Source organism: Lissotriton vulgaris, chromosome 10 (genome assembly GCF_964263255.1).
Source record: "Lissotriton vulgaris chromosome 10, aLisVul1.2, whole genome shotgun sequence".
Classification (NCBI taxonomy): Eukaryota; Metazoa; Chordata; class Amphibia; order Caudata; family Salamandridae; genus Lissotriton; species Lissotriton vulgaris.
Window position 1 is genome coordinate 835,010,125 of NC_141698.1, and position 26,663 is coordinate 835,036,787.

At 44.9% G+C, this 26,663-nt stretch overlaps 1 protein-coding gene across 1 annotated transcript in view; it reads right to left on the reverse strand.

Annotated features, from left to right (window-relative positions):
• LOC147688859 (protein QNR-71-like) overlaps window positions 1–26,663 on the reverse strand; it is a 48,312-nt gene that overhangs the window by 14,343 nt on the left and 7,306 nt on the right. The window contains exons 2-5 of the mRNA XM_086939831.1: window positions 11,742–11,891; window positions 11,467–11,616; window positions 11,101–11,247; window positions 10,844–11,002 (exon numbers count right to left, since the gene is read on the reverse strand). Of these exons, the coding sequence (XP_086795957.1) occupies window positions 10,844–11,002; window positions 11,101–11,247; window positions 11,467–11,616; window positions 11,742–11,891 (606 nt within the window). The remainder of the gene's footprint in view (window positions 1–10,843; window positions 11,003–11,100; window positions 11,248–11,466; window positions 11,617–11,741; window positions 11,892–26,663) is intronic.

Below are 26,663 nucleotides of genomic sequence, written 5' to 3' on the forward strand. Positions count from 1 at the left end.
ACTCCCTGTGCAATTCCCACGCTGCTCTCAAGCAAGGTTGACGCTCTGCTCAGGACAGAGTCAACGTTTCTCCAACCCAGCTGTTCAATACAGCCCAGTTGGAGAAACCTAAATGGGCATGTGTGTGTTGCGCAAAAAAAAAAAACCCACAAACCAGTCCTCCCTCCTCCCATGGTCTTGGCCCTCCCTCTGCATGCTGGCTCAGCCAGTGAACATTAGACTGATGTTAGAACAGGTTTTTTTACCTGCTGGCTTAAGCCAGTGGGCGAGGCTCCTCAGCCATTGCGGAGGAGGCACCCCTAGAATCCCATTTTTCAAAAATGGAAAAAATTACCAACAGGGCCCATGGATCATAGCTTGAAGTTTTAAGCAGCAGAACTCTACAAGTCCTAATACTTTAAAGCCCAATAAGCAACTTTTAATGCTAGTACCTCAAAAACTACTGAATGGATGGTTTACTCTCAAACAAAAGCAAGACCCTAGTAATGATCTACTTTCATGCAAAGTAGTGTAAATACTTTTAGCAGTTTGGATTTTAGGAGAATTATATTTCCCATGGAAGCCAAAAATTAGATCATTTCAACCCTTCACACACCTTTAACTCCCCCACCCCTCCCAATTCATTTCCCCCAAAATAATGGACTTTTGATAAACCAAGTTATACATAATTAGAACAAAATACATTCCAGTTTTTACCCACACTGCAATTAAAAATTTCTACCTAAAGAACGTATATACAGCAAAACCAACCCATAGTGTTTACCACGTGCTCCAAATTCAATTGTTTCTGCAGGGACAACCCCATGTCCGATAGATTGGTGGTTCCAATTTTTGACCACCATCTACGCTCGCTGGCCATTCTGATAATGTAGGTGGGACCGAAGTCATCCATGGCAATGCATCTTCAGGTGTACAGCGAGGCACTTGGTTGAGGTATCAGACAAGCTCTGCAAAGGTGGTAAGGCGTGTAGAAAGCCCCAGTTCCAGGGGTCCCATCCATCACTCCCATTTCAGAATTGGGTGCACTGGCTTTGAAGGTGTGTACAAGCATATTTAGATAATATGCAAAACCTCCTTCAGAGTAGAGATGCAGATTCTATCCTATGGACCAAAACCTTCCAGTCGCGCCATTGTGTTTGATGCAACTCACCCTATGACCAAGGAGATCGCTCTAGTCTATGAAGTGAAGGGCCATTCACCAGTATGAGGACTGCTTTAGTGACATTGGTTCACCATAGAGAAGGCGAGTTACGGTCTAGGAGCGCGAGTTCTAGTTGTTATGCTGGGTCACCCCATGACAGCTTAGACAGCCCAGTAGTGCAACCATTTGTTGGCCATGCCCAATCTTCCATCGTTAGTTTGTCAGAATTTGTTCCAGGCAACACTGAGGGAGTAACATCCTGGCCACAAAACACATGGCAGAAATTAAGAAATTATCAGGGAGGGGGGGGGGGGGGGGGAACTAGTCTGGGGTGAACGTTTGTAGTTCTGTCTAGTAGTTTCCTGGAAGGTTATCCATAGTTCGAAAATCTCTCATTTTGGCAATAAGGTGGGCCAAGACTCCATGTAAAGTCAGGTATATTGGTTTGCAAGGCGGTAATCTCATTGTATCCCCACATCTGGTCATGAGGGGTATTGTGCAATAGGCCCTGTACAGGTAATAGGCACCTGGTGTCAGAGGAACTAGCCAGATAACCACAGCCCTGGGTAAGGGGGCTCCGAAACAGACAGCATGAGCAGCCAGTGAGGCAATCTGGGGATATCACTGGTAAACCAACTCCAAGGCTGGTCAAGCAAGATTGATGAACTGTGTTGCCAGTTAGCCCCTCCCTCCCAATCTTTATCATAAAGCGGCAGACCAGGACTCCACTTCCCTTGGTCCAGCCGGCCTTTAAACTCCAGCAGCCTAAAGCTAGCCCTGTAGCTTGTTGGACCTCTTCTCAGAGGTGGACCACCAGCCGTTGGATAGGATCACGAAGGTAGCAGATCCGTTGACATGTCTGGGCTCGCAACACTGCTTGTTCCACTGTCCAATAGGTGGACTTCAAAACCCTGGGTCTGGAGAAACAGGGTTCTGCCTCTGCTGCGTGCCCATGGTTTGGTGTTGACATGTCTCAATGTCAACTGGCCTAGTCAATATAGGGGCCACTCACCACAGCTGCCCAAGTCTTTGCTGGAAGGCAGGGCGGAGGGTATAGCTGCAGTACAGCAGGCAGCCTAGGCAACAGGATGAGCTGATTCAAAGTGCTGCCACAGCATTGGCCACTCATGCCAGGCCCCTCACGTATATTGATTTCAGTGTAGTCATATCACTATCCAGTTATGCATCGATTTGCACAGGGTTTAAACAAACACAAGTCTGCATTCTTCAATATAGTTACAGGAGAGTAGGAGACTCCATGTTCAATGAAAGCCCATAAACATGCAATTAGAACGAAGGTCATTGGGGCGTGTGGGCAGAGAATTTTTAGCAGGAGGTTTATTTGGTCCAGTACAGATACCAAATTGGAGTATCATAAGGTCTAGCTCTACAAGAATACAAATTCCCCTTGGCAGCCCAGCACAGGGGAGCATAGGTGAGATCGTGCGAGTGTGTGGGGTGGTGGAGGAAGAGTGCAAGGACGTAGCACAGCAATCTTGCCAAGACAGCCCTTCAAGGAAGACAATCAGGAGAGGACACCGCTTTCTGGGCTTGTATAAGGGTGTCCTAAAGGTCAGACTGGAATACAGTGAAGGCTGCGTTTCTCATGTGCAAGGAGCGGTCTTCAACCTGCGCCAGGACAGCAGAGATGGGGCGCAGAAGATAACCAGCCTCAGGTAATAGTTCAGCACACCAGCTGAGTGGTCCAGGAACCTAGTAGTGAGTTTTGACCTTTCGGGTCGGGGTTTCTCCCCTTCAAAAAGGAGAGATCAAGAAGTCTCCGCCTGGCCATTCAGCGGAAGACCAGAGCGGTCACAAAGTTAAGCATTCCCAGACCGTAGGAGTCAGATGTGCTGTGGTGGCGTGGCGACAAGGGCACTCTGGGAAAGATTTTTATTTTCAGAGGAGTAAATTATGCCCTTTGCAGAATGAAAGTTGGTAAAATATAAAAAAAGGTTAAACTGGTGTTGGGTGGAATCCGAGGTCTATTAAAGCATGACCTGTCATTCTTGGCCAAAGACAGTTTGGAGTGCCATCTCAAGGTACGTTTAGGGACGTACAAGGAAACCCTGCATGGACCCTGGAGCCCTTTATTTAGCAAAATGATTAGGCAATTGGAGTGTAAAGCAGCAGGCGTAGGAGGTGCTTTAGGTGGAGCCAGTCAGGTCTGCTGGATTGCAAGCTGAAACTTCCATAAGAAATTCAAACTGATCACACAAGGCCAAGAAGTCTGAAAGAAAGCCTTCCTCAAGCAGATGTCAATTCAGCAGTCTCCCACTGGGTCAGTTCCTCTAGTGCCAAATGTCATACTAATTTGTCCAAAGGGTCAAAAGTGTATTTATTATTTTTTTTAACGCCCTTTCAAAAGTGCTACTAAATCATACCTACAGTGGTGAGCCTTTTGCAATACACAAGTAAATTATAAAGGTTAGATATGTTAAAATTAAGTTACCATATCAGATTGTATCCATCAAGGTGCTCCTCATATATCAGTAGGCATCACAAGAGTTCAGCTTTGGGTGCTTTCTGTAACCTCGCCTCCAGATACCTTTCACAAGAGCTTATTGTTCACCTTCCATGTGGGCACTCAGACCCTTTTTGATCACTAGGGCTGTCAAACTGGACCACATGCACTTTAATCTTAAATATTTCAATTTTTGTTTTATCTGACGGCATATTCATTTAGGGCAATCAGCTTTAAGTAAACCAAAAAAGTGGGCCACAAGTCACCACCCACATGTGGAACCCATGAACCTTTAAGCAGACACCAAGACATGCCCCAATGGTGTCAAATTAACTGGTTTTACATGGATCTAAATCCAATTAGCTATAATCGTGCAATGTCGCATCAAGCTTTAGCTGCTGAAATTTCAGATTTATAAACGTGCATACCAATTGTTTCAAATCATGCCTTTTGCAACAAGCTAAATGCTCCCTAGGACCTTTGAAATGCTCCTCCTGCTATTGTGCTTCCTCGCGCCTCCCTCAGTTTCAAGCTTCCATTACGTTGGTCATGATCAGCACTTGTGGCCTTCTGTTACCATATCTGCCTCTGGTTCGTGGCAGACCAAAATGTGATATCTTAATTTGCGCTTCAAAATGGTAGGTGTAAATGGGACATTTCATAGTTCAAACTTAAACAGGGCAAACACAGTTGTCCAAATAATTATATTTTCATTCAAGCATGGCATTTTAAGTTAATCATGGATTTTCAGGTAGTTTACATAAAAAGGTAGTAATCCGTCCCCTTGGAGAGCCTTAGTAAGATTGATAATTAAATCCAAGAGAAACTATCCTACTCTTGAAAATTTGATTGGTGAGATGTTTAACCGCATCGCTGCTGCAGTTATTTTTGCGCTGTGCGGCTGTTCGATTAACCGCGTTACATGACGGGCTTAGCTAGTCATCCGCACACGTCACCCTTGGCTGATGGCGAGCTGAGCTCGTCATCAGCATCGAAGGGGTTAACTACATGTGTTAATCAAAAGGTGTTACTGGCACAGACAGAACTAAGGAGTTTAAAAATCTCGCAGTTAAAAAAGTGGAATAGCGTGGTATAATAGGTTAATAAAAATGGTAAACTGCAAAAAAGGGATAATTTAAATTGTGGTCAAATGCATACAAAGAAAGTACAATGGAAAAAAAAAAGTTAAGGATAAACAAAGAAAGGGGATGATAGTCTAAATGATATACTGTGAATTGACGACAATACAAGTCTATTACTCAAAAAGGTATAAGGCCCAAATGCAAAAATCTAACTGGGAACAAATGCTATTTTTAATTAAAAAAAATGCACTGGATTTTTAATTAGTCTCGCATGACTAGCGGTACCACTACTTTCTCACGTTGCATGGTTACTGAATTGCCTGTGGATAGGTTATTTGAAAGAACTCTAGTCAAACAATGGTCTGGCCCCTCAAGACAATCTTTACAAGTGTGAAAGATGCTCTTTTTACCGTAACTTTAAAATATTCTGTTCCCTTAATCAAGAGCAGCAGCTACAGACCATCTACCTGCAATAACGAAAGCATAATCCTGAGTGGTGGAATAGAATATTTGTTTAGCCATGTCGTACTATTTCCCAAACTTGGCAAAAATCTGGGAAGCTGGAATTGTGCAATAAATGAGCCCATCCATAAAGAGATAACTACTCCAGTCTGAAACATTAATAGTGGATTATTCTAGTAAATATACGAGCCAATGTTCAACCTGAATCAAGCTTTGAATTGGCTTGAGAATCATAATCTCAGATTGAATAGGTAGGCTTTAAAGGAGGACATGTGGCAACTGGTCACAGTTTTAAACATATAGCCCATAAGGTCACTGAACCAGGTGGCTCCCTCCTTTAACTTTCACACCATATTAGATTTAGTTAGCCAAGATATTTTGTGACTCACGTAGGAACAAATGGAAAGTCACAGAAGCTTAGGGCTTCTGAAAGAAATACATTAGTTCCGCTGGGCCAGGGTAGAGCTTGTTCTACACGACTCAGAATTCCCACTTAAAGCGCATAGCGTCAAGGAAGTGTTAGTGCCTACTCGATTTGCATTGAATCTAGAATATCTCCTGAAACTTCGAAACTTTGCCAAAAATGGGTGGGCACTATATACTGGTCTTACCATGCAGATTTGGTGATAACTGATAATACACAAATTGGGTTGCGTTCCAAAGTAAATGGATTGTAACCATTGTAAATTAGTTACATCTGGAGTGAACAAAGGCCACCCTTGGTTCAAAACAAGTGTTTTACAGGGTCTATTAGTGATTTGAACGTTAGAGGAATCTTTATAGATTTGGATACCACTTTGCAAAAAGTTACTTTGGACACTGCACCCACTGTAAAATCCAGGGCATCTTCAATTGGTGAAATTACATTTTGGTGGATCCTCTTTGGTGCCTTAAACAGTTTATAAAACCTTGGCACCACTGCAGATGTTAAGCAGAGTGGAGATTTGAATGAGTGGTAAATTGGATTAGGAGAAGGCAGGCCATTATCTGAAAACTTTGGAAACTCTTCCAAATTGTTCCATGGTACAAGCTGTTAGGGTGGAAACCAATTTGAAGCCCTGGTGTAGTGTTGCTTATAACCTTACAGTTCTGAAATAGGCAACTAGCTTCCAACCAGTTAAGTCTAGTCTTTGTAGACATTAACAGCAAGTTAAGCTCGGCAATAATTACACAACTGCTTGTGAATGGAAGATAATCAATTTAAGGACTGGAAATCAGATGGCTCCATAGAAGTAAAGGAGGAACTGTCTGCTCCTAGGGTTGTGGAATAAAGTGAAAGAACCCAGAGGTAAGAACCTTGGAAAAAAGATATGTATATCACCTATGTTCGAGAGACTGGAAAGCAACTTTGCCTTATGTGCATACTTAACCAAATAAAACAATTTTTGATGCCATGACATTTAGATCAAGTGTAAAGCCCTTTGTCAATTTTCTGGGTTTAAAATTATTCCTGGAAAGTGATTGGAATTTGTAGCTGTGGTTTTAACGGTTATATACAAATTAAAATGTAATGGTTTAAGTTTTATTAAACAGGGAGTTAAACAATCTGGTTTGGTGGAATATATAGGATAATGGCCCACGTTGATAGTAGGGACATTTTTATTTCTGATTCAATGTTGTGAAACTTGTGCTTTGGGAAGATTTAATGTTTGTAAGTGATGTGTAAACTTATTGGGAAGTTAAACATTTTCCAAATGGTTAGGCTTGTGTTTTGAGAATATGGTCTCAAAGGCCTACAGCTACATGCTTCGTTCAGGTTTTTGGTTCCATTTTAAAAATTGCAGGTAAAGCGATATGGATGCCTCAAATCAGAGCTGAAATTCATCAGCAAATTACTGCCGAACACCTTTCTTTGGATCCCGTGACTTGCAATGATCCAATCCATGGATCAGGTGCCAAAATATGTAAGAGGTACAGAATGCTCCCAGTAACTGAAATGTTGGCCCCCTATATGCACCATTAGTAAAGTCAGGCGGTTAAACAAACTTCTGTTAGTTAAGTAATTCCATGTTTGGCAAACACGGCACATGACAAGCCAGCCTACGCAAGAAATATTTATTAGCAACTACTTGCCATAGAGGGTGAATTCTTCGACTTCTGGGAGAAGCAGTCCTAGATGCCTACCAAAATTGGAAACCTTAGTATCCAGCAAGTTGATACGGCTTGCAACTTTGTAGCATAATGGAGGCTACCACCAAGATGGAACCATGAACTGTAGCCAACACTGAAGTCCAGGTCAGTAAAAACTTCCTGCCCAGTTTAAGGATTTAAATGACAGGTTGTAACGACTGGATTTTTGGGCCAGATGGGATCAGCCCCTAGGGGCCCCTCTAACCCAGCCGGAACGTAACCATCTCCCTCCTCAGGACTATCTATCCAGGCACCTGGGTACCTACCTGAGGATGGGGAACTCGCAATATACAAGCTCATATTATCAGAAACACCACTAAATCTATAGGGATACTAAGAATACTCACTGATTACTAAGGATATCCATGCCCTACACCACACTCATACCTTATAGTCTCGCGACCACATGGGTCCAGACTAATCTACCCTGGGGCAGTTCTGATTATCTACCATTATACACTGATTACTATCAGTGCTCACTCGACACAATCCGGCGTGTCTACACACATGGGTCTGCAGCCCCAGTGCTCTCATTTACACACGGTTCACAATCTGGCGAACCTACGCACCGTATCCCCCCGGTGCTCTCATTTACACACGGTTCACAATCCGGCAAACCTACGCACCGTATCCCCCCGGTGCTCTCATTAACGCCACTTTCCCTAGAGGCGATCTCATTACACACCAGTGTCCTCCCTGATGCTCTCATTAACGCCACTTACCAATGACGACCACTTTCCTATGAATACATTCAGCTCTCTGTCTGTCTATGTTGGGAAGCCTCTCTCTCTATTCACTAAGGGTTTGCTACTACAATAATATTATGGGATGACCGAATTACTTAGTGTCAACGATTCCCTAGCTCAAGGGCTCCTTGTTCTCCCTATTTATTCAGACTTACCGGATCAGGGGCAGCATCTGTTCTGGCTGTAACATCTGACTAGAAGAAAAGGTTACCTACGCTCTGAAATAGAAGACGCTGTTTACAGGAGTCTCTCTATGTTGGGAAGTCTCTCTCCCTATTCACTAAGGGCTCACTACTACAATAATATTATGGGATGGAGTATAAACTTTATCCCTTAGTTGCAGGTCTCCTATCTCCCTAATTATTCACTATTACTTACCTGATCAGGGGTAACATCTGTTCAAACAGTAATACCTGACTAGGAAACAAGGTTACCTCCACTGTATGGGGACAACAGATATACACCACACTAGTTCACTAAGAAATGGGGTCACTTTTATTTTGACAATGATGCAATACACATACATAAATCTATGGGGTCTCTAACTAGCAGTAACTTTAACACACCGCTGAAAGAAAAGGATTAGACATACAATTTATCTGCGAGGTAACAGGAACTTTTAACACACCGCTGAAAGGGAAAAGATTAGACATACAATAGCCTAGGGAATAAGAACAAGATTAAGGAACGAGGTCACCTTGGGAGTGTGAAGTCTTGCTCTAGCGGTCATCTGGGCTCCTCTCTCGTCTGTGTCTTGGCTCATCTCAGACTCTCTCTCTCTCTCTCTCTCTCTCTCTCTCCTGCACTCTTGGATACAAGTCTGCGCTGATCACTTTGCACTGGATTTCTCTCCCCCACGGACTCTCTCCACCTTCCAACTTCAATCTAATAGTTTCTGCCGTTCTGATAACTGTTCATTCCACTAGCTTGTTCATTCTGGGTACGGTCTCTGTGCCAATGTCCAATTAACTCCAGCTGCTCCCACAGGTTAATCCACGATATAACTTCAGTCTCTTCTAAAAGACATTACTTCAGACTCCAGCTATTCACAAGTCCTCCTGATAAGTAACTGCTTCTGACTGCTTCCTTCAGTTCCAGCTCACTGACTGTCTGTTTGTCTTCTCTCTGTTCCAAGCATTTTCTGTCTCTGCTCCTCCTGCAATTCCACTCCTCCAACTCTACCAACACTCTCTGCTCCTCCAATTCAACTAACTGCAACTTCAGCTCAGCTCTCTAGCTCGCTCGCTCTCTCTCTCTCTCTCTCTCCGCAACTCCAACAACTCTCTTCTACCACTCCAGCTCAACTCACTGACTCCGCCTCTGCACTTCACTGATATAGAATGCCGTTTCCTCATGGAAAGTTCCAGCCAGCAGCTTCCTCCCACCAATCCCATGCACCAGGCTCCTTGCGCTAGACGCTCCCACAGTGACCAGCTGCTTGTTTCGTCTAGAGACCTGAGCCCGGAGACACTTCCTGATTAGATTCAGCTCTGGCCGGTTCTCTCCGGTTCGCTTAGGACGAACAGCTTTAACTATTAACTTTACCTTTACCCCTGAAGCCTCTCAGCTCCATTAAAATGGAGTCCCTCTAGTTCTGGGCCTGTACGCCTGAGAAGGATGAAATAACCCTTAGCTCTGTCAGAGTACCTACATAAACCATACCAATGTGTAATATAAAGTCAGGACCACAGGATCCAACCTCTACTATAAGCAAAAATGACAGGCCAAAGCCAATAGGCAATAGATGGCCTCTTCTAGGTCTGGAAGAAAGGGCTTAAAAGGGCCAACACAAGCTAGGAATACATATCCTAGATGTGAGCAAGATTAAAGTCTATATCACTGCTAAGTAGAGCCAAAAAGCCTGTCAAGACACAGGTTTAAAGTGCTAACCTGTACCTAGCCCATGTCCCATCTCCACTCAACACCGGGGGGTTCTTAAGTCCTGGTTCTCCATAGAACTTCAATTGGCGAGCCACAAAACTGCATCCACCCTCATTCCAGTCAGTCTTAAATTGTGCTTAACAATCAATTGTACTAAGTAGGATCACTGTCTTCCTCAGTTTTGCAAACTGGAGACAGTTGCTTTATTTCCCTACTTTGAGTTACCCATGGTTTTACATGCATTCATGGGGTGGGGAAATCTTTCTGCTTGTGCCATGCCAAGTGGTGAGCTTGCAATTACTCCGTGAAAGCAGCAATTCCTTCCGGTTTTATAGGGATTGAAGGTCAGCCACTGTACACATCAGAGTGACCCCGCTCCCAAAGATCCACAAATTGAGTTGTTATAGCGTAGAAGTCAGATTGATCACACTTAATCATGTCCCCGGCACTGATGCTTAAATTGGGTACTCCGCATACTAAACCTCCCTTGCACTCTGCCGAAGTGCCAAAAATTAGTATAAGCAAGTTTAACCACTTTCATCGGCGCAGAGGATACTGAGAGCAGACTATTGTCCCCTCCCATGAACATTATATATAGTGGCTTCTGCTTCACTTCCGTTCCCAGACTCCTCCCCAAAGACACGTCATTCGGTCCTGCCCCTAAGGAACAACTCCACCTTTAGGCCTAAAAAAAGCTCAACCAGGCATTTCCAATCCTAATAAACTATTATCCTGAAGATAAATCATGGATGTCACTATACTGATGTACTTGCCAATCCTTTTTGGAGATTCTGGCACCAATTTTCAAAATTTACAGTACTGCCTTAAACTGTAGCCACACTGCAAACAATTCTAATATCTGTAAATACAGAGCAGCTACTCAAAGGAGATCAGGGTTGTGTAGCCCACAGGAATTAACACTTATGGTGAAGCTCACCTGTCACAAGATAGAGAGCACTTGCGTTTGCGACTGGGGTGTGCTGCCGGCGTCCCCTCCTATATACAGACACTTCCATTTGTTGGGTGCCAAGGGGGATATCTGTAGTGTTCAAGGAAAGGACCACTGAAGACCCTCCCAGTTGCTGGAAATATTGACCTAGAACAAGACACAAGTTAGCAAGCATGGCCAAGAGAAAGGCAACTTGGACTTTCAGCCAATTACCACATTAGCCAAGATTCATAAAACCAAATTACCAAGTGTCTGGAAGATGTAGATAAAGTTGTGCCTCCGCCTGTCATGGTGATGAGGGAAAGGCTTGCCATCAGGGAAGTAGCCTGGTGAGCTGTAGTCCAGCCATTGCGTCCAGTTGTACACAAATGTACCTGAAAGCACTGATGGATCTGCAACACATTCAAGAATAGTCCCAACATAAGCAACAAGAGTCAAACACTTTAACTAGGTCTTCATATCTAAAAAAGGAACACTAAAGACCATAGTTTGCTGAAACTTATACATTTGTTGCAATCCAGCATCATGGCAAAAGGACCATTCAGAAGCCCATGGGATGGACTGGGGTGGTGGTAGTCCGGCAATCTTGTTGCCAAGCAGTATATGCTTACCATCTCTGCATCTCCCACTGTGATCATACACTATGTCTCCATTCTCATCTGCCTTCTGGCACCTGGGGAACTCCAGTGAGACTACAAATGTCACATTTGATCCCACAAGAGCTGGGCTGTCACTGGTCAAGCGTGCCACAACCTTTCCACCTATGAAATGGGAAAAGAAACACAAACACAGGTCTGATAATGTTTAAACACAGGGCTAATATAGGAACTTCAGCAAACTGCTGACCAATAGAAGACTAAAATGAATGTCAGTAACCAGTTGTCACCTTTCCAGCTTTTGGCCCATCTTGAGTCCCCCTCTGCCCAGGCTGGATAATTCTTCTCATCCCAAGGGTTGCTGTTTGGAGACCAGCCATCCAACTTACAGCCATGACCTGGGAAACAGGTTCTGCGCTGTTGGGCCACATCACGAAAACCTAAACGAAAATAAGTGGTTCAGTCCACTTAAGGTACATAGTTTAACAGAAATGGGGTGACCCTGTGTCCCTCAGAACCTGGGTATACATTCTTAAACAAAAAAGTGGTTCTGTTGGGTTCTCGTAAGTTACTTATCAGCACACCAAGTGTCACATGCGTAATACAATTAAATTTTTTTAAAAAATTTACCATGAGTATCTCACGCCTGAACAAAGAGGCTTTTCAAAATAAAGACCATGAATCGGTGTGTACGTGACTACTATGTATGTAAATGTATATTCGCGTATGCAGTAGATCAAGGCTGTCAACATAGGGTAAACTATTGACATAAAAGGTGATCCATGCGACATATGTGCTTAGTGCTCAACAATTGTGCAGTATATACACAGAGTGATTAGGACTTCTGTACAAGGGGAAAAGAAAACAAATGGCTAGACAAAGGACCAATTGCTCTGTTAGTTGATAGTGCTCCTTTTGATCTGCAGAGCCTTGGTCAATCTGGGCCCTTCATTGTTTCAACCCATAGTGTGCTCCATTGGGTAGTCACTTCGGGTCTTCATCAGGACAGTGTGGGGGAGGGGCAGTGCTAGCCCAGTGCAAAGCAGACAGTCCTGGCTGCATGTGCCTCTATTGGCACCTGGCGGTAGAATCATGATTGACCCGCGCGTTAAATTTCTTCGGAAGTGTAGAAGAAAATTCAGTGAAGGGGCGAAGGACAAGCAAACAACAATCCTGCACTGTCTCTGCGATTTAATAAGGTACATAGTAGTCAAAAAACAGCAAAAAATAAATAAAAATGATAACAATGTTAATGTTACTTCATTTTTTTGTATGAACCAGAGCCAGGTTAGTTTGGGCTTCGCTGTCCTCACAAGGAGGAGTGGTTGCTGCACCATAAGTGTGTGTGACGGTTTGGCTGGGCACCTTGGCCCTTAGCCACAAGGAGGAGTGGTTGCTGCACCATAAGTGCGTGTGACGGTTTGGCTGGGCACCTTGGCCCTTAGCATGTTCTCCACCTGGCTGTACTGCAAGACCAGGTGGAGAACATGCGGACTCACTCCGTGTCTGAGCACCAAACTGAGGCAGACTAATCACGATGCTGCAGTCATGCTGGTGATTGCTGTAATCTCCAGGAAGCACATTGACTCCCCTAGTCAATCACAACACTGCTGAGGAGAGGTGGTGGCAACCAGCAGGTAAGTTAGTTTCTTTTTAATTTGCCCCACCACTACATTTCCCTAGCAGCTGCTCCGGATTTTACAGTGAGGGAAAATAATGCGCTCAGGGTAGCTTGCGTGGCATTGCTAGCCTTGTAGCTGAAATGTCTGCTTCTCAGGCACATAACTTACCAGCAGTCCTTAGCAAGCACAAACCAGAGGTTGACTTCAGCTTCAGAACGGGGTGCATAGTGCAGCTAGTTCATGCAGTGTTTATGGGGACAGCAGCACAGGACGCAGTACACACCCTTCCTCAACCTCTGCTACCCCACTTAGTAGTGCCAAAGTTTAGTTGGCAAAGTCAATAGGTCTGGCTTTTATGCCAGTGCGTGTAAAAAAAGATTACTACAAGGGATTTAGTTAACAGAGTCACTTCACTTAAATAGTTTTGTACTTATCGGTTCTTCAATAGATTGAACCAGGTGTATCCATAGGATTACTACACAGTTAAATTTCAAATTTCAAGACGAAAAGGTAAACGAATACCATAAAGATAAGAAATACACAGCAAAAAAGGGATAATATTCAAAGTTATTTATGTAAAAAGATTAAGAAAATCATGGGGATAGACATAGAACAAAACTCTTCACATAAAAGTTATGAAAGGCAGTATATCCAAATCAACAGGTCAATTCATAACAGTACATCAGCTCCAATGAGAACAAGGAAAACCAAAATCATAAATGTATCATGGTGTCCTTCTACACAAATGATGCTGAGGAGTTGATGTGAAAGGTCGATGTTTCGGTCTTGATTGTTTCAAGTGTTTAAACAGATACACATCAAGTGAATACAAATACAAATTGACAGACAGTATACTTTGTAACCATTGGCTATATTATACTCACTTTGGTACATCAAATGTAGTGAGCTAATTTTCAAGGGTAGGCACTGTTGCAGACCTAATGCACAAAGTCGATCAGATCTAGAAAAGTGCGAGGATTGATTTAATGTAAGGGCTACTTCCATTACGTAGTGTGATTGACATATTAAAAGACATAGGCGACATACCTTGTGCAGCTCTGTGTAATAATTAGAGCGCTTGTTAGATGATGTTGGGCTGTTTACTGTCCAGATAAATCGGAAGTGTTCACAATGTAAAAAGATATATATATATATATATATATATATATATATATATATATATATATATATATATACATACACACACATATACACACATACACACACATACACACATACACACATACACACACACACCCTTAGTTCGTGGTTTGTATATCGCAATTAACAGCAAGGCAGTGTGGACATATACACATTGAATAATGTTGGGCTAAGGGAAGAGCCCTGTGGTACCCCGCACTGGAGGGGAATTGTCGCTGATCCGATGTTGCTCTCCCAAACCTGGAAGGTGCGATTGCTCAGAAATGATGTGAGCCAGGACAGGATCGTTCCTACCACCCCTATGTCAGTCAGTCGCTGGATGAGGACCTGGTGGTTAACAGTGTCGAAGGCCGCACTTCTGTCCAGGAGGATCACTGCCACTGATCCTCCCGAGTCCAGAATGCATCTGGCCTCCTAAACTACTGCCAAAAGGGCGGTGTCCGTACCCTGTCCAGGGCGAAAGCCAGTCTGCGAGTTCCGGAGAAGGCCGTTAGATTCCAGGAAGTGGGAGAGTTTTTTTTTTTTTATTGACTAGCCTTTCCGTGACCTTGCTAAGTCCGGGGTGTAGGGAGATTGGCCTATAATTGGCCAAATCCGCTGGGTCTAGGAGCAGCTTTTTAAGAAGGGCTTGGACAATGGCTCTCTTCCATCCAGGAGGAACCACTCCCTGAAGCAGCGAGGTGTTAATAAGGTCAGTAACAGGTGTGGCGATTGTGGGTGCGATCATTTTTAGGATACGCATGGGTACTGGGTCACTAGGGGAGCCACTTTTAATGATGGCCAAGGTTTTGAGTACTTCGTCCACTGACACAGGGCCAAAAAAATCCAGGTGGATGGCTGGTTGACAGTTTGGGTCTGTTCTGTGATTGACTTGGGGCAGGGTGGTTAAAATATTTTGAAATGTTTCGTCAAAATAGTTTGCCAATTTGTTACATTTGTCCTCAGAGGTGTCTTGAGCTAAAGGAGGGTCCGGTACTTTGAGCAGTTCCTTCATGATAAGGAAGGTTTCTCTAGCGGAGTTATGAGGATTTTTTGATTCTTTCGTCAAAGAACTGCCTCTTGGTATTACACAGTGTCGTTTTGTATGTTCTCATGGCGGTGCGGTATACATCTTGTCTGGATCTTGTCCCGTCTTTCCTCCAGGAACGCTCCAGTTTTTTACATTCTTTCCGTAATAATTTTAGCTCGGGTGTGTACCAAGGGGCAGGGTTAGCTCTCCTTTTTCTGGGTGCTTTTTTTGGGAAGAATAGAGTCGAGTGAGTTACAGTGCCAATCTGAGTGCTGGTAAGTGTATTCGAAGCCTACGCTTTGCGAGTAGCTTTTAAAAATAGGGATTTAATTGGCACTAGTAATTCTAAAAAAAAAAAACTGACGGTATAAAACATACTAAAGGAAAAATACAAGGCAACAGAATAGTGCAGAAGTCATAGGTAATTTGCATTCAAATTCACAGTTCTTTAATCCAAAATACCCCCAGAACAATGCGGATTGCCTGCTAAAGGCCGAATGCCTGGTGCACCCATGCTGCGGCCATGCTTTTATGCCACTATTTACTGTGGGCGCCTGAAACACTAGAGCGATGCCTTTGTTCAGTGTCCCAAGCATCTAATCGGACATCACCACAACATAGAGCGCTGCAATATAGTGTTTCCCCCCAGCGCAGCTCTGTGGCATGGAGGTCACGTTACTATAAAGCCTGCTGCTCACATGCACAGCAGATCCACCATGGAGGACATCACACCAACCCTGAACCAAGCACGAGTGCCTCGCTTTGCAGAGCTATGCGCAATGGTGACAGGCTTTGAGCAGTGGCACCTGGCTGACCCAGAGGAATAGCATAAAGCACTGGCCCCTGGGCTGGGACAGGCCACTCGCTGCAGTAGCTCAAGCACCACCTTGTGTCCCTCTATCTGAATGCCATGCACCAAAACCATGCAGCTGTTCTGTGCAAACAAGTACCCGGCTAGGGCGGCATACACAGAGTACCCTCACAAGGATGCCAGGGACGAGGAGCTGAGAGTTGGGCCAAGCTGTCCCCTACCTCCCACTGTCGGAAGATGCAGTCTCCAGTAGAGGGATCAGGCCAGTCTGGAATGGAGCACGACCATGGTTTTCAATAGAGGCTGGTGACTGTAGTGCATGTGCAGTGGCGTGTATGGGGGGGGGGAATAGCACCTAGTGCATGCCGTTTCATTCAAATAGCAATTGTGCCACTTGAACAGCAATTGACTGCTGGTTAGGTTAATATTTAAACTGGTTAACAGCTGAAGCTACTGTGTAGTGGAAGGCGCCAATGCCCTCCATCCTGATTTTTAGGTCTTGCCAGGCTCCCTTTTCCAAAATAAAATCATGCATACTTTGCATAGATACTTTACATAGAGGAGCTGTTGGTCAGCAAGCTTATTCCATTGGTCTGTTAATTTGGAATTCAAGCTTTGCTTCTGCCTAGCAGAGCATACACTGACTGCACAAAGCTTGGGCACATCTACTAAGATATTCCTCTCTCTTCAGCGACATCTAGAAGAGTGTTCATATTCATTTTAAATACTAGCTTTCTTTTCCTGCAATTCAGGTGCCTAATAAAATGGCAATTTTTCTGTCTCATTTTTACAGTTGCCGCTATAAAGTACAAGAGTCGTCACAATGTAGAAGCCTGCAATTGGAGAGCTTAGTGAGGTGGCAGCTTATCCTCGTCTTCACAATCCATAAAATGCAAGGCACCACTAGGTTTTAAAAAAATGTCCCCATTAAAATTGCTGCTACAGGGTATATTTTGTTGTTTTTATAACGTTATTGCAAGAATACGTCGGCCAAATGTAGGTTATTTCCCCTCGTTTATTTTGAAACATGGGGCTGGAAATAAAAATACTGGGGTCATTGTTTACGCACGGTAAGACCGGACCACTAAAGTTTTTTTTAAACTTTTGTAAGAACCAGTCACTGGTTGCTTATTTTTCGACATTGCCACGGGATAGTCTTAAAATAATCATCTTCATAGAAGTCCAGCTAAGGTTGCAGTAAACACCACAAAAAATGTATAAAGCAAGTCATTCGGGGTGTAGTAAGTAGCATGCCAGAAAACACTTACATCAGTAGAAGTTTACTTTGCTCAGGATGAGAAATCGTAATACAAGTGCATCTGTAAAGCACAAGTCCACCCCTTGGGTGACAAACATCCGTTAAGCACCAAGTTGGCCCAACTCAATGGTATTTGAGTTATTGACCTCAGACAGCCAAGTAGACCCACCAGGACTCAATCTTGTGACAAGGTTGTAAAAGGTCCCTGGATGTGAATGGTCCACTTACCAACCAGAGCCATCTCATCACTTCTTCTAAGCGGGCCAGTAACATCTCACCCATCACCTTTCATTATTAGAGTCGCCTAATATTCGGGATCCAACAAGAGCATTCAAAGAAATCAGGCTTCATTTACCTCTATGCAGGACACCCATCTCACTTTTCCTGGAGATCTGAACCTCCAAACATTGAAGGAGCCTATTCATTCCAAAGTCAACATAGTTTGTCATGAATGCCTCGCCCTCAACCCAATGCAAGTCCGATAGATTAATCATCTCACATCACTTCACATCCACCCTTCATGCTAACCGTAATACATTTAAAAGACTGTTTTTAACACCCCATGTTTTAGAGCAGGCAGGCCTACTGGTTTGCTTCCCCTCGAGACAGCATTCCTGTTTATGGTTGTACGATGGTACAAAGCGCTGGTAAATACATCAAATGCCTTTGCCTCGCATTTAGCACGCGTGTTCACATTTCATACCAATACCAGGCAGTGTTTTTAGATTTAAAAATATATTTGTGTGTGGTGGTGGGGGGGCATGGTGGGAGACCAACTTACCTTAATTATGTGGTATTTCCATGCGTTGTAAATGCATATTTGTGGTAATAACGTGCGCGCTAAAAAATAGGAGGCAAAGGCATGCAATGCATTTACCTCATCGTAAAGGCTGTTTCCCCATTTTTTATGGGCTGGCCTGACAATGTAGCTGTCCCCAGACAATTTTGAGATACGAGAGGAGCTTTGGCTCAGCAAAAAGTGGGGATCAAGAAGTACACGTTTTGCAAGGGCTGAAGTTGTGTGCTTCCCTAAAACAGTACTTACACTCCACACAGCTGTGCTTGTATGTTAATTTATCCAGCTGCCTGAAATTGAACTATCAGGGGCACACACACACACAACATTGTAATGCTATTAAAGTGTTCAAGACAGCTAGATTATGTATTTAGTGTTTCTCTGGCAGTACAACAGATGGGAGGAGGGTAGTCATTAACGATGTTTAGGTCTGGCTTTAAAGTGCAACTGCCATCTGACCTTTTTTCCCCTACACCCTCTTTCCCACAAAAACATCCGATCCCATGCGGTTTACTTGTAAATCTTCATATAACCATACAACATTCCTTTAAAGCCAGGCCTGCTGGCATGGTCAACGCTAGTTAAACTTCATGCATGACCCTTTTTAACTCCTTGATTAGGAGTTCTGCTCCTTTAATATTGGGAAGGGCATGTTCCAAAGTGCGGGAGTTGTTCCCCATCTTCAAAGCTTTAGAACTTAAGACTGCAATCCAATTGTTAGAGTGACCCCATTTAAAAAAAAATAAAACTGGCACATTTCACAAATGTACCGAATTTAGTGGCATCTGCCAGGACAGGTTATTAAAACCCGTAAATGTCCCGGTTAGGCATGGGGCGAATCATGTGAATTCGCAATTCGCGAATTTGTCATCTGCAAAATCTGCGAATTTGAGGATTGTGTGGGGCATGGCCGGGCGAGAAAACTGCACATCGCTAGTGTGAGGGGCAGGGCCAAACGGGCGAGGCTTATATGAGAGTTCACATGCCTCTTGTATGTATAAAAGGACAGGCACAGATCAGAGAAGCTTGTGGTCACAGAAACTGCACAGGGATTGAGCTAGTGAAAGTCATTTATGCAAAGGCCTCCATCAAGCATCATAGCTAATTTTCAACAATAGATATGGGAAGAGCGCACACCTACCCAGCCTCGACAAAACACACATTTTTGGGGGGCTGATTAACTTTGCCATCACACCAAAGAGCGCCGGGTCCCTCGAGTGAACTGTCCATCAAGTGGGTAAAGGGCCCGAAGACGGTGCACACCACTAGTGTGTGGGGAGGGGCCAAACGGACAGGGCTTATATGCGAGTTCCCATGCCTCTTGTGTGTATAAGGACAGGCACGGATCAGAGAAGCTCGTGGTCACAGGGAATTGAGCTCGTGAAAGTCATTTATGCAAAGGCCTCCATCAAGCATCATAGCTAATTTTCGACAATAGATATGGGGAGAGCGGACACCTACCCAGCCTCGACAAAACACACATCATCCTGCTGTAACTATTTTAGGATGGCGCCGGCAAGCTGCCAGCGCCATACTAAAATAGTTACTAAATTAGCTTCATCGGGGCACTAATAGATAAAATAAAGCAGGTGCTCGAGCACCTGCTTTATTTTATCTATTAGTGCTTCCTGTTGAAGCTAACTTTGTAACTATCATCCTAAAATAGTTAAAAGTTCAACACAGTTGAACTTTTGCCCCCGAAATCCGCCGCTCGCGGATCTCCTGTAAATTTGCAGATTTACCGAAAACCCGCGAGCGGAACGGATTTTCCGCTCATGTTTAGTCCTGGGGAATAAGGACCACCGCGATTCGTGTTTCCCCGGTGGCATAATAGAACACTTATGTATTTTATTGCGATTTAGTCCAAATGCTGTAAAAAAGTTGGTTATTGTCGTTTGCTGTATTATTTATGGATGGGATGCTCACCTGCATAATTGTACACCCTCAGTGTGCCTGAGGCAGCAAGAGTATCTTTCCATTAAATGTGCATCTATTTAAAGCCTATTTTAAGGGCACTTTCTCTGACTGCCAATTTTTGGCAATTCGGTTGGTTCTCACGCTATGCCTTAAAATATGGTTTGCATTTCCTTCAGCAGGCTTGCTTTTTGAGTGGTTCTGTGCATCAAGTGGTCTATTTCACTATGAATGGATTAACTGCTCATAGCAGGTTGGGGGAAGTTCTTCCAAATGCCCATTCCAGGCTGCGCCAGCCGTCCTTTGTCTAGTGAGGCCTCACAGCAGGCTAGTCTGGCCTGGAACACCCAAAACTGAGGCACAAAGGTGTGAGGTTTGTACTGGCTAATATAAACCGAACAATGTGATCAAAGACAAAGGACTCCCCTTATGGCCCCATCATCTTGCACAAGAGAATCTGCAGTGCCACCCCATCACCTACCAGAAGCAGCACCCCTGAAAGTCTAATCATCAGCTGCTTCGCAACTGTTTGGATCTCACCCTCAACCCACAGAAATGCTGGCAACACAACTACACTGTAGGGAAGTTGTAAATGCCCTCCGTCTTGTGCCATGTCAAACCTAAGGCATCCAAAATGGACCCCCCTTGGCTTTTCAATTAGTACTCTGAGCCAATCTCAGTCACCGCTCCAGCATTCGCAGAATCTTTCAAGCTTCGTGCCAGTCATTGTAAGCTTCCAACCTCTGAGCTGAGCTGTCCTTGCTGAGGAGTGGCCTAGCAGGAACCTTCCATTGCCAGTCATTGTAAGCTTCCAAACTCTGAGCTGAGCGGTCCTTGCTGGAGGAGTGGCCTAGCAGGAACCTAGCATTGCCAGCCATTGTAAGCTTGCAACCTCTGAGCTGAGCGGTCCTTGCTGAAGGAGTGGCCTAGCAGGAACCTAGCATTGCCAGCCATTGTAAGCTTGCAACCTCTGAGCTAAGCGGTCCTTGCTGAAGGAGTGGCCTTATCTTAGGTGCTATTTGTAAAGCGCGCTGACGCCGAAGCTTCCTGGCGCTAATAGACAGTAGGTGAGGGGAAGCGCAGCGAGTGAGAACCTAGCTAAGGGGGGGGGGGGGTTTAACAATTTTCTGAAATTGAGAAGGGAAGAAGAAGATTTGATAGAGAGAGGGAGAAGGTTCCAGAGTACAGGAGTTAGGTAGGAAAAGCGGCAGCCGCCGAATTTCTTAGTTTTGTTTTGGGGAGTGACTAGCAGGTTCCGGTGAGCTGATCTGAGGTTTCGTGTTGGGTGGTGAGGAATTTGAGGAACCCGGGGCCAGAGCAATGAAGGGTTTTAAAGGTGAGACATGCCACCTTGAAGGCGGCCCTTTGGTCTATTGGGAGCCAGTGAAGGCTATGAAGCAAAGGCTTGGCTGATTGCCATCTAGGGGTTCCATGGATCAAGCAGGCAGCTTGATTCTGTACGACTTGGAGGCGGTGTAACAAATTGTGGGAGACCGTGGTAGATTGAGTTAGAAAAGTCCAAGCGGGAGAGCACAAGTGAGATGACGGTTTGGGAGAGTGCCGCGGGGGGGGGGGGAAGAAGGTGACAGACTTTGCAGATCTACCAAATGTGGTACATGCAAGAAGAAACTACTGCTCCAACTTGGGCTTTGAGGGAGAGTTCGGCGTCAATGATTACGCTCAAACTCTTAACTGTTTTTGCTGGGATAGGGGGAGAGCCAAGCTCGGGAGGCCAGAACTGTGGGCCCCAATGGGCATGACTGAGTCCAAGGAGCTTGGTTTTACTGGGATTCAGTTTTAATGGATTCTGGTTCATCCAGAGTTGGATATGAGTCATGACTGCGTGGAACGTATTGATGGCCTGTGGAGAGTTAAGTGAAAGGATGAGCTGTAAGTCATCGGCGTAATTATAGACTATGACGTCCCATTTTAAAAGGGATTGGATCAGTGGCCGGAGATATAAATTGAATAGAAGCGGCGATAAGGAGGAGCCCTTGGGGACTCCACAAGATGTGGGGGATTTTTTTGCGGTGTAAGGGCCCAGGCAGACCGCCTGTGTTCTTCCAGTGAGGAAGGACCTGACCCACTCAAGGGCTGTGCCCTGGATGCCTGCCTGCTCGACACGGTGGAGAAGAATGTTGTGGTCCACCGTGTCGAACGCGGCTGATCGATACAGGAGGACGAGGGCTTGGGGACGGCCCGCGTCCGCGTTGCTCCCAAGTGTGTCAAGGACTGCCAAGATAACGGCCTCTGTAAAATGGGCAGGTCGGAAGCCAGCCTGATTAGGCTCAAGATGGCAGGAGAATTCAATAAAGTGAGACAGGCAGCAGGCGACATGGGCCTCTAAGACAGAGGTCTTCAAACTTTTGGATGCCGAGACCCCCCTGTCAATTTTAAGGTGTAAGGACCCCCTCCAGACAAAAAATTCTAAACCTGTAAGCAGGGCTACTGGAATTATGAGGCAGGTGAAGACCAGAGTACACGACAGGCTTGACTAAATTGTGTGGGAAGAAAATGTAAATAATGTTATGTGATGCTGCGGATATTTTGACATTGTTTACACACATAACAGTGAGGAAAGATTTCACCCCATAAGTACCAGTTTATAACCAAAATACTGCAATTAACATCAGAAAGATGTCTAGTCAACCTCTGTGAAGGGCCTCCCACTCCGCAGGAATACGTGCTGCCACATTAGCTCACATGGCTCTCTCCCTTCCATCCCTCTCTTCTCTCCCAACCCCGGATCCCTCTCTCACTTTGAAGGCCATTTTTACAACTTCTGAACTCTCCCCATTCAACCTCTCACTTCACCTTTAATCACCTCTTGTCAATCTGCCTTTTCACTGCCCTCATCTCCAACAGTCCCCCGCATTTATCTCATGGTCTCTCTGGCCCCATCACCTCCTGTGTCCCTCAGCACTTCTCATTCACATCAAGTCTCTCCATTCAAATGTTTGTCTATTTGTATCTTACATCTCTCCAGTCCCCATTCATCTTTCACATCTCCCCTTTGTTCTTCCACACCTTCTTCGTATAGCTTTTTGGGCTTGAAATAATCTGAAGAGTCACACTTGTACAAGTGTTATGGTTGGTAGTTGCATAGGTATTTTCATTGGCCGCGCAGGCAAGGCAATGGGTGGGTGGTTAAAGTTGCAGTGGCCTAGTATATTGCTCCCAAATTTTGAAAAACTCCAACATTACCATTATAATCAAAATGTTTTTTATATATGTTTAGTTTGTAAACTAAAGAAATGATTTCATAATGTGTGTATTTGTTTGAGGTATACTTATTTCTGTCTTTTTGTATAGTTTGAGGTAATTAAATGAAATTACAAGTACAAATTCACATTTTGTTAATCACTTACGTGAAATTGCACTTGTGAATTTGGATATTTGTGGACCCATTTAAATCACTCATGCGGAAATACTTTTGGGAATCAGGTCTCAAATTTTCAGGAAATGTTTCTAACAGAGAAAGATAAAAATCTGATCATCCGTTATTTTTGTTTAACTGGCTGCTGTTCTTCTCGTTGGAGTTGTTTTTCATACTTCATGCTGGCTGTGACCATGAGCATTGTAACGTTCAAGACTGATCTGTAATCCATTTGTACAGTAGAAAGGTGATGTGATAGTCTTACTGCAGGTCGGTGCTGAGTTTGCAACAAGACTAGAATAAATTAATTTTCAGGAGTGTTGCTTCCATTGGTGCAGCAGGTGCAGTACCAACAGAGTCCAGAGCCCTGAGGGGCCCATTGAACCCTGACAGATGGTGTAGGTTGCTTCTAACAGAAGTCTGGCAGGTCATTTTCCTTGCATGAACCGGGGCTCATAGCATCCTTGCTAGGATACCAGTTTTTTGGTACAGGTTTCATAAAGATGTAGCAGATGCTGGCCTCTGATAGGTCACCAATGCTTAATAAAAATAAAAGAGGCTTCAATTACAATCAACAGATCCGCGGTTTCATAGAGGACACACTCGTTTAAATGCCTCGGGTTGGCAGTTTGCCATTTAAAGCGCTGAAGTACAGAACCTTAACAGGCTCTTATTAATGCACTGTGGCCTAAGATGTGATGGAGAAAGAAAATGTAAAATTACAAATGTGAATGACTACCTTCATAAGTTCTCTGCTTTCGCCTATGCATGTTTGTACTGCTGCATACGCTGTGAAAGTCGTTTATATGAGGTTGAAATTACATCATGTAACACGGCGCTTCAGGTCTTAGTAGTGTTGGTTGCCCGGATGCTGCCCCAAAAAGCCTGCAATCTATTTCTTTGAATCCAGATTCCCAAGATTTGCAAATAAGAACTAGACGGCGTTCCCTGGGGACTTCCCGGTCACAAATGATCGCACTGGCCACACTTTTTATATGGGCTTTTTAAAAATGGTATTGATGTGGAGAAAATCCCAGCTGACTTTATTTTAACTCTGATGATATTTATAAAGCTTTTTTTTGGACAGCAGAATTCCTCTTCCATTTTCGACATGCCTAATGCCGCCGCAACAAGATTCTGAAGGAACCATTTCTAACTAGTGGGAACAATGGAATCTTCTCAGGTTCAGCGGACGTTCATGCTGTTCACTGCACACATGGTCATTGAACGTTCATGTAAATGGTCTATAAAGACCTGTGAAAAACTTGGGCGTGCCGGAGATAAAACTCCAGACACTGCCCAGCCGAGCCCCCAGGAGCGCGAGCTGCACTGCAGCAGCCTGGGCTGAGACACAGGACGGGGGAGGAGGGAAGCTGAAGCCCTGTAGACCAGGGCAGAAGTCTGACTGTGAAGGCGCGACCCCCTTCACATCACTCCACGGCCCCCCTGGGGGTCGCGCCCCACAGTTTGAAGACCCCTGCTCTAAGAGTTTGGAGAAGTAGGGAAGGAGAGAAATGGGACGAGAATTTGATGGCTCCGCAGGGTCGGCACAGGGTTTTTTGAGGAGGGGTACTAAGATGGCATCCTTGAACGAGGTAGGAAAGGTGCCACTACTAAGGGATCTGTTAAGTAAGTGTAAAATACAGTCCGCAAGGTTGAGACATATGCTCTGCAGGACAGATGGTGAGCAACAGTCATTAGGGGAGCCAGATTTCACACGGGTGGCAAGTCGGATCCAGAGCGGGAAAGGTAGTGAAGGACAGGGAGTTGTTGGAGGAAGTATCCAGTGAAGATGACTGGGGGAGAGAGGGGATGGACTTTTTAATTTTTATGATCTTTTCCAGAAAAAAAAAAAATTAAAAAAAAAAAAAAAAAAAAAAGAGTTCAGAGTGTCGCAGGCCTCCTGGGTGGGGGGTCTGAGCTGGGAGGGTTCCGTCATCAGTGGTTAGCTCATTCAGGACTCTGAACACCTCCTTGGATTTATCTGCTGCCGATGAGATCCTATTAGAGAAGTGTTCCATTTTTGCTGACCTGATGGCTACTTTATATTATTTACGTGCGGCCAGATAGGACTGTCTGGCTGAGTCAGAGTAGTCACGTCTCAATGTGCGTTCGAACTGGTGCGTTTTTAATTTGTGAGCCTTGAGGTCGTCCGAGAACCACCTATGAGAATTCCGATGCCTGGTGCGAGGAAATTTAACTAGGGGAGCAAATAGGCCACTAGCCGACTCTAGCCAGGAGCCTATGTCTTGTTCTAGTTCGTCGATGTCCTTGGAGGGGTGAGGGCCTGGGCAGGAGTCGGCAAGGAAGCCCTGAGCTTTGTATGTGCTCCATTTCCACGACAGACCACCGGCCATCAGGGGGGTGGCGGTCTGGCCGGCGACTGATGGTGGTGTCCACCAGGTGGTGGTCTGACCAGACACAGGGGAGTATGTCTGGTAGGGACAGGGCCAGGTTGCAGGACCAGATCTGGTCCAGAATGTGTCCCTTAATATGGGTGGGTTGGGAGACATGTTGAGTGAGATTCAGATTTAGAGTCTCGAAGAGCTCAGCGGCATGAGAGCCAGCGTTGGTGTTGTTAAACCAATAGTTTAGGTCACCAAAAATGGCGAAACAGGAGTACATCGTTAACAGGGTGAACAGTTGTTCACTCATGATGGAATAGAAAGAAGGCATAGGATAGGGAGGCCGGTACAGGAGGAGGAAAGTGAGGGGGCTGGTGTCAGTTTGCACACTGATAAGTAAGTTCTCCACCTCTGGGAGGGGAAGAGAGTAAGAGGAGATGGAGGGCAAACGTTTAGATATGATGGCTGCCACCCCACCCCCAGGCCGGTCGTCAGGGCGATCGGCGTGAAGAATATAGTAGTCAGGGGGAGGGCAGCCAGAATATCTGGAAGGGACTCGGATGTTAGCCAAGTTTCTGTAATCAGAAGCATGTCCGGAGTGTAGTTAGATAGCAAGATAAAAATGTCATGGGAGTGCTTCAAAAGCGAACGGGTGTTCAAATATAATACCCTTATGGGCGTGGAGTTCCTAATCGGCACCGTTGAAGGTAAACGTTCGCCTAGATGGAGTTGGTCAGGGCGTGTGAGGCCGACAGCAGAAAGCGTCAAATGGCCGTTAGGGGTGGCGTAATGGCGGTATGTTGCAGCTCTTTAAGGGATTGAGCAGAATGCATGATCAAATGGTCGGCGTGGCATGCCCTAAGGCCCGTCCTGGCGCGGACGGGCACAGACGGGCTTGCCTTAGGCGCGCCTTCTGCACG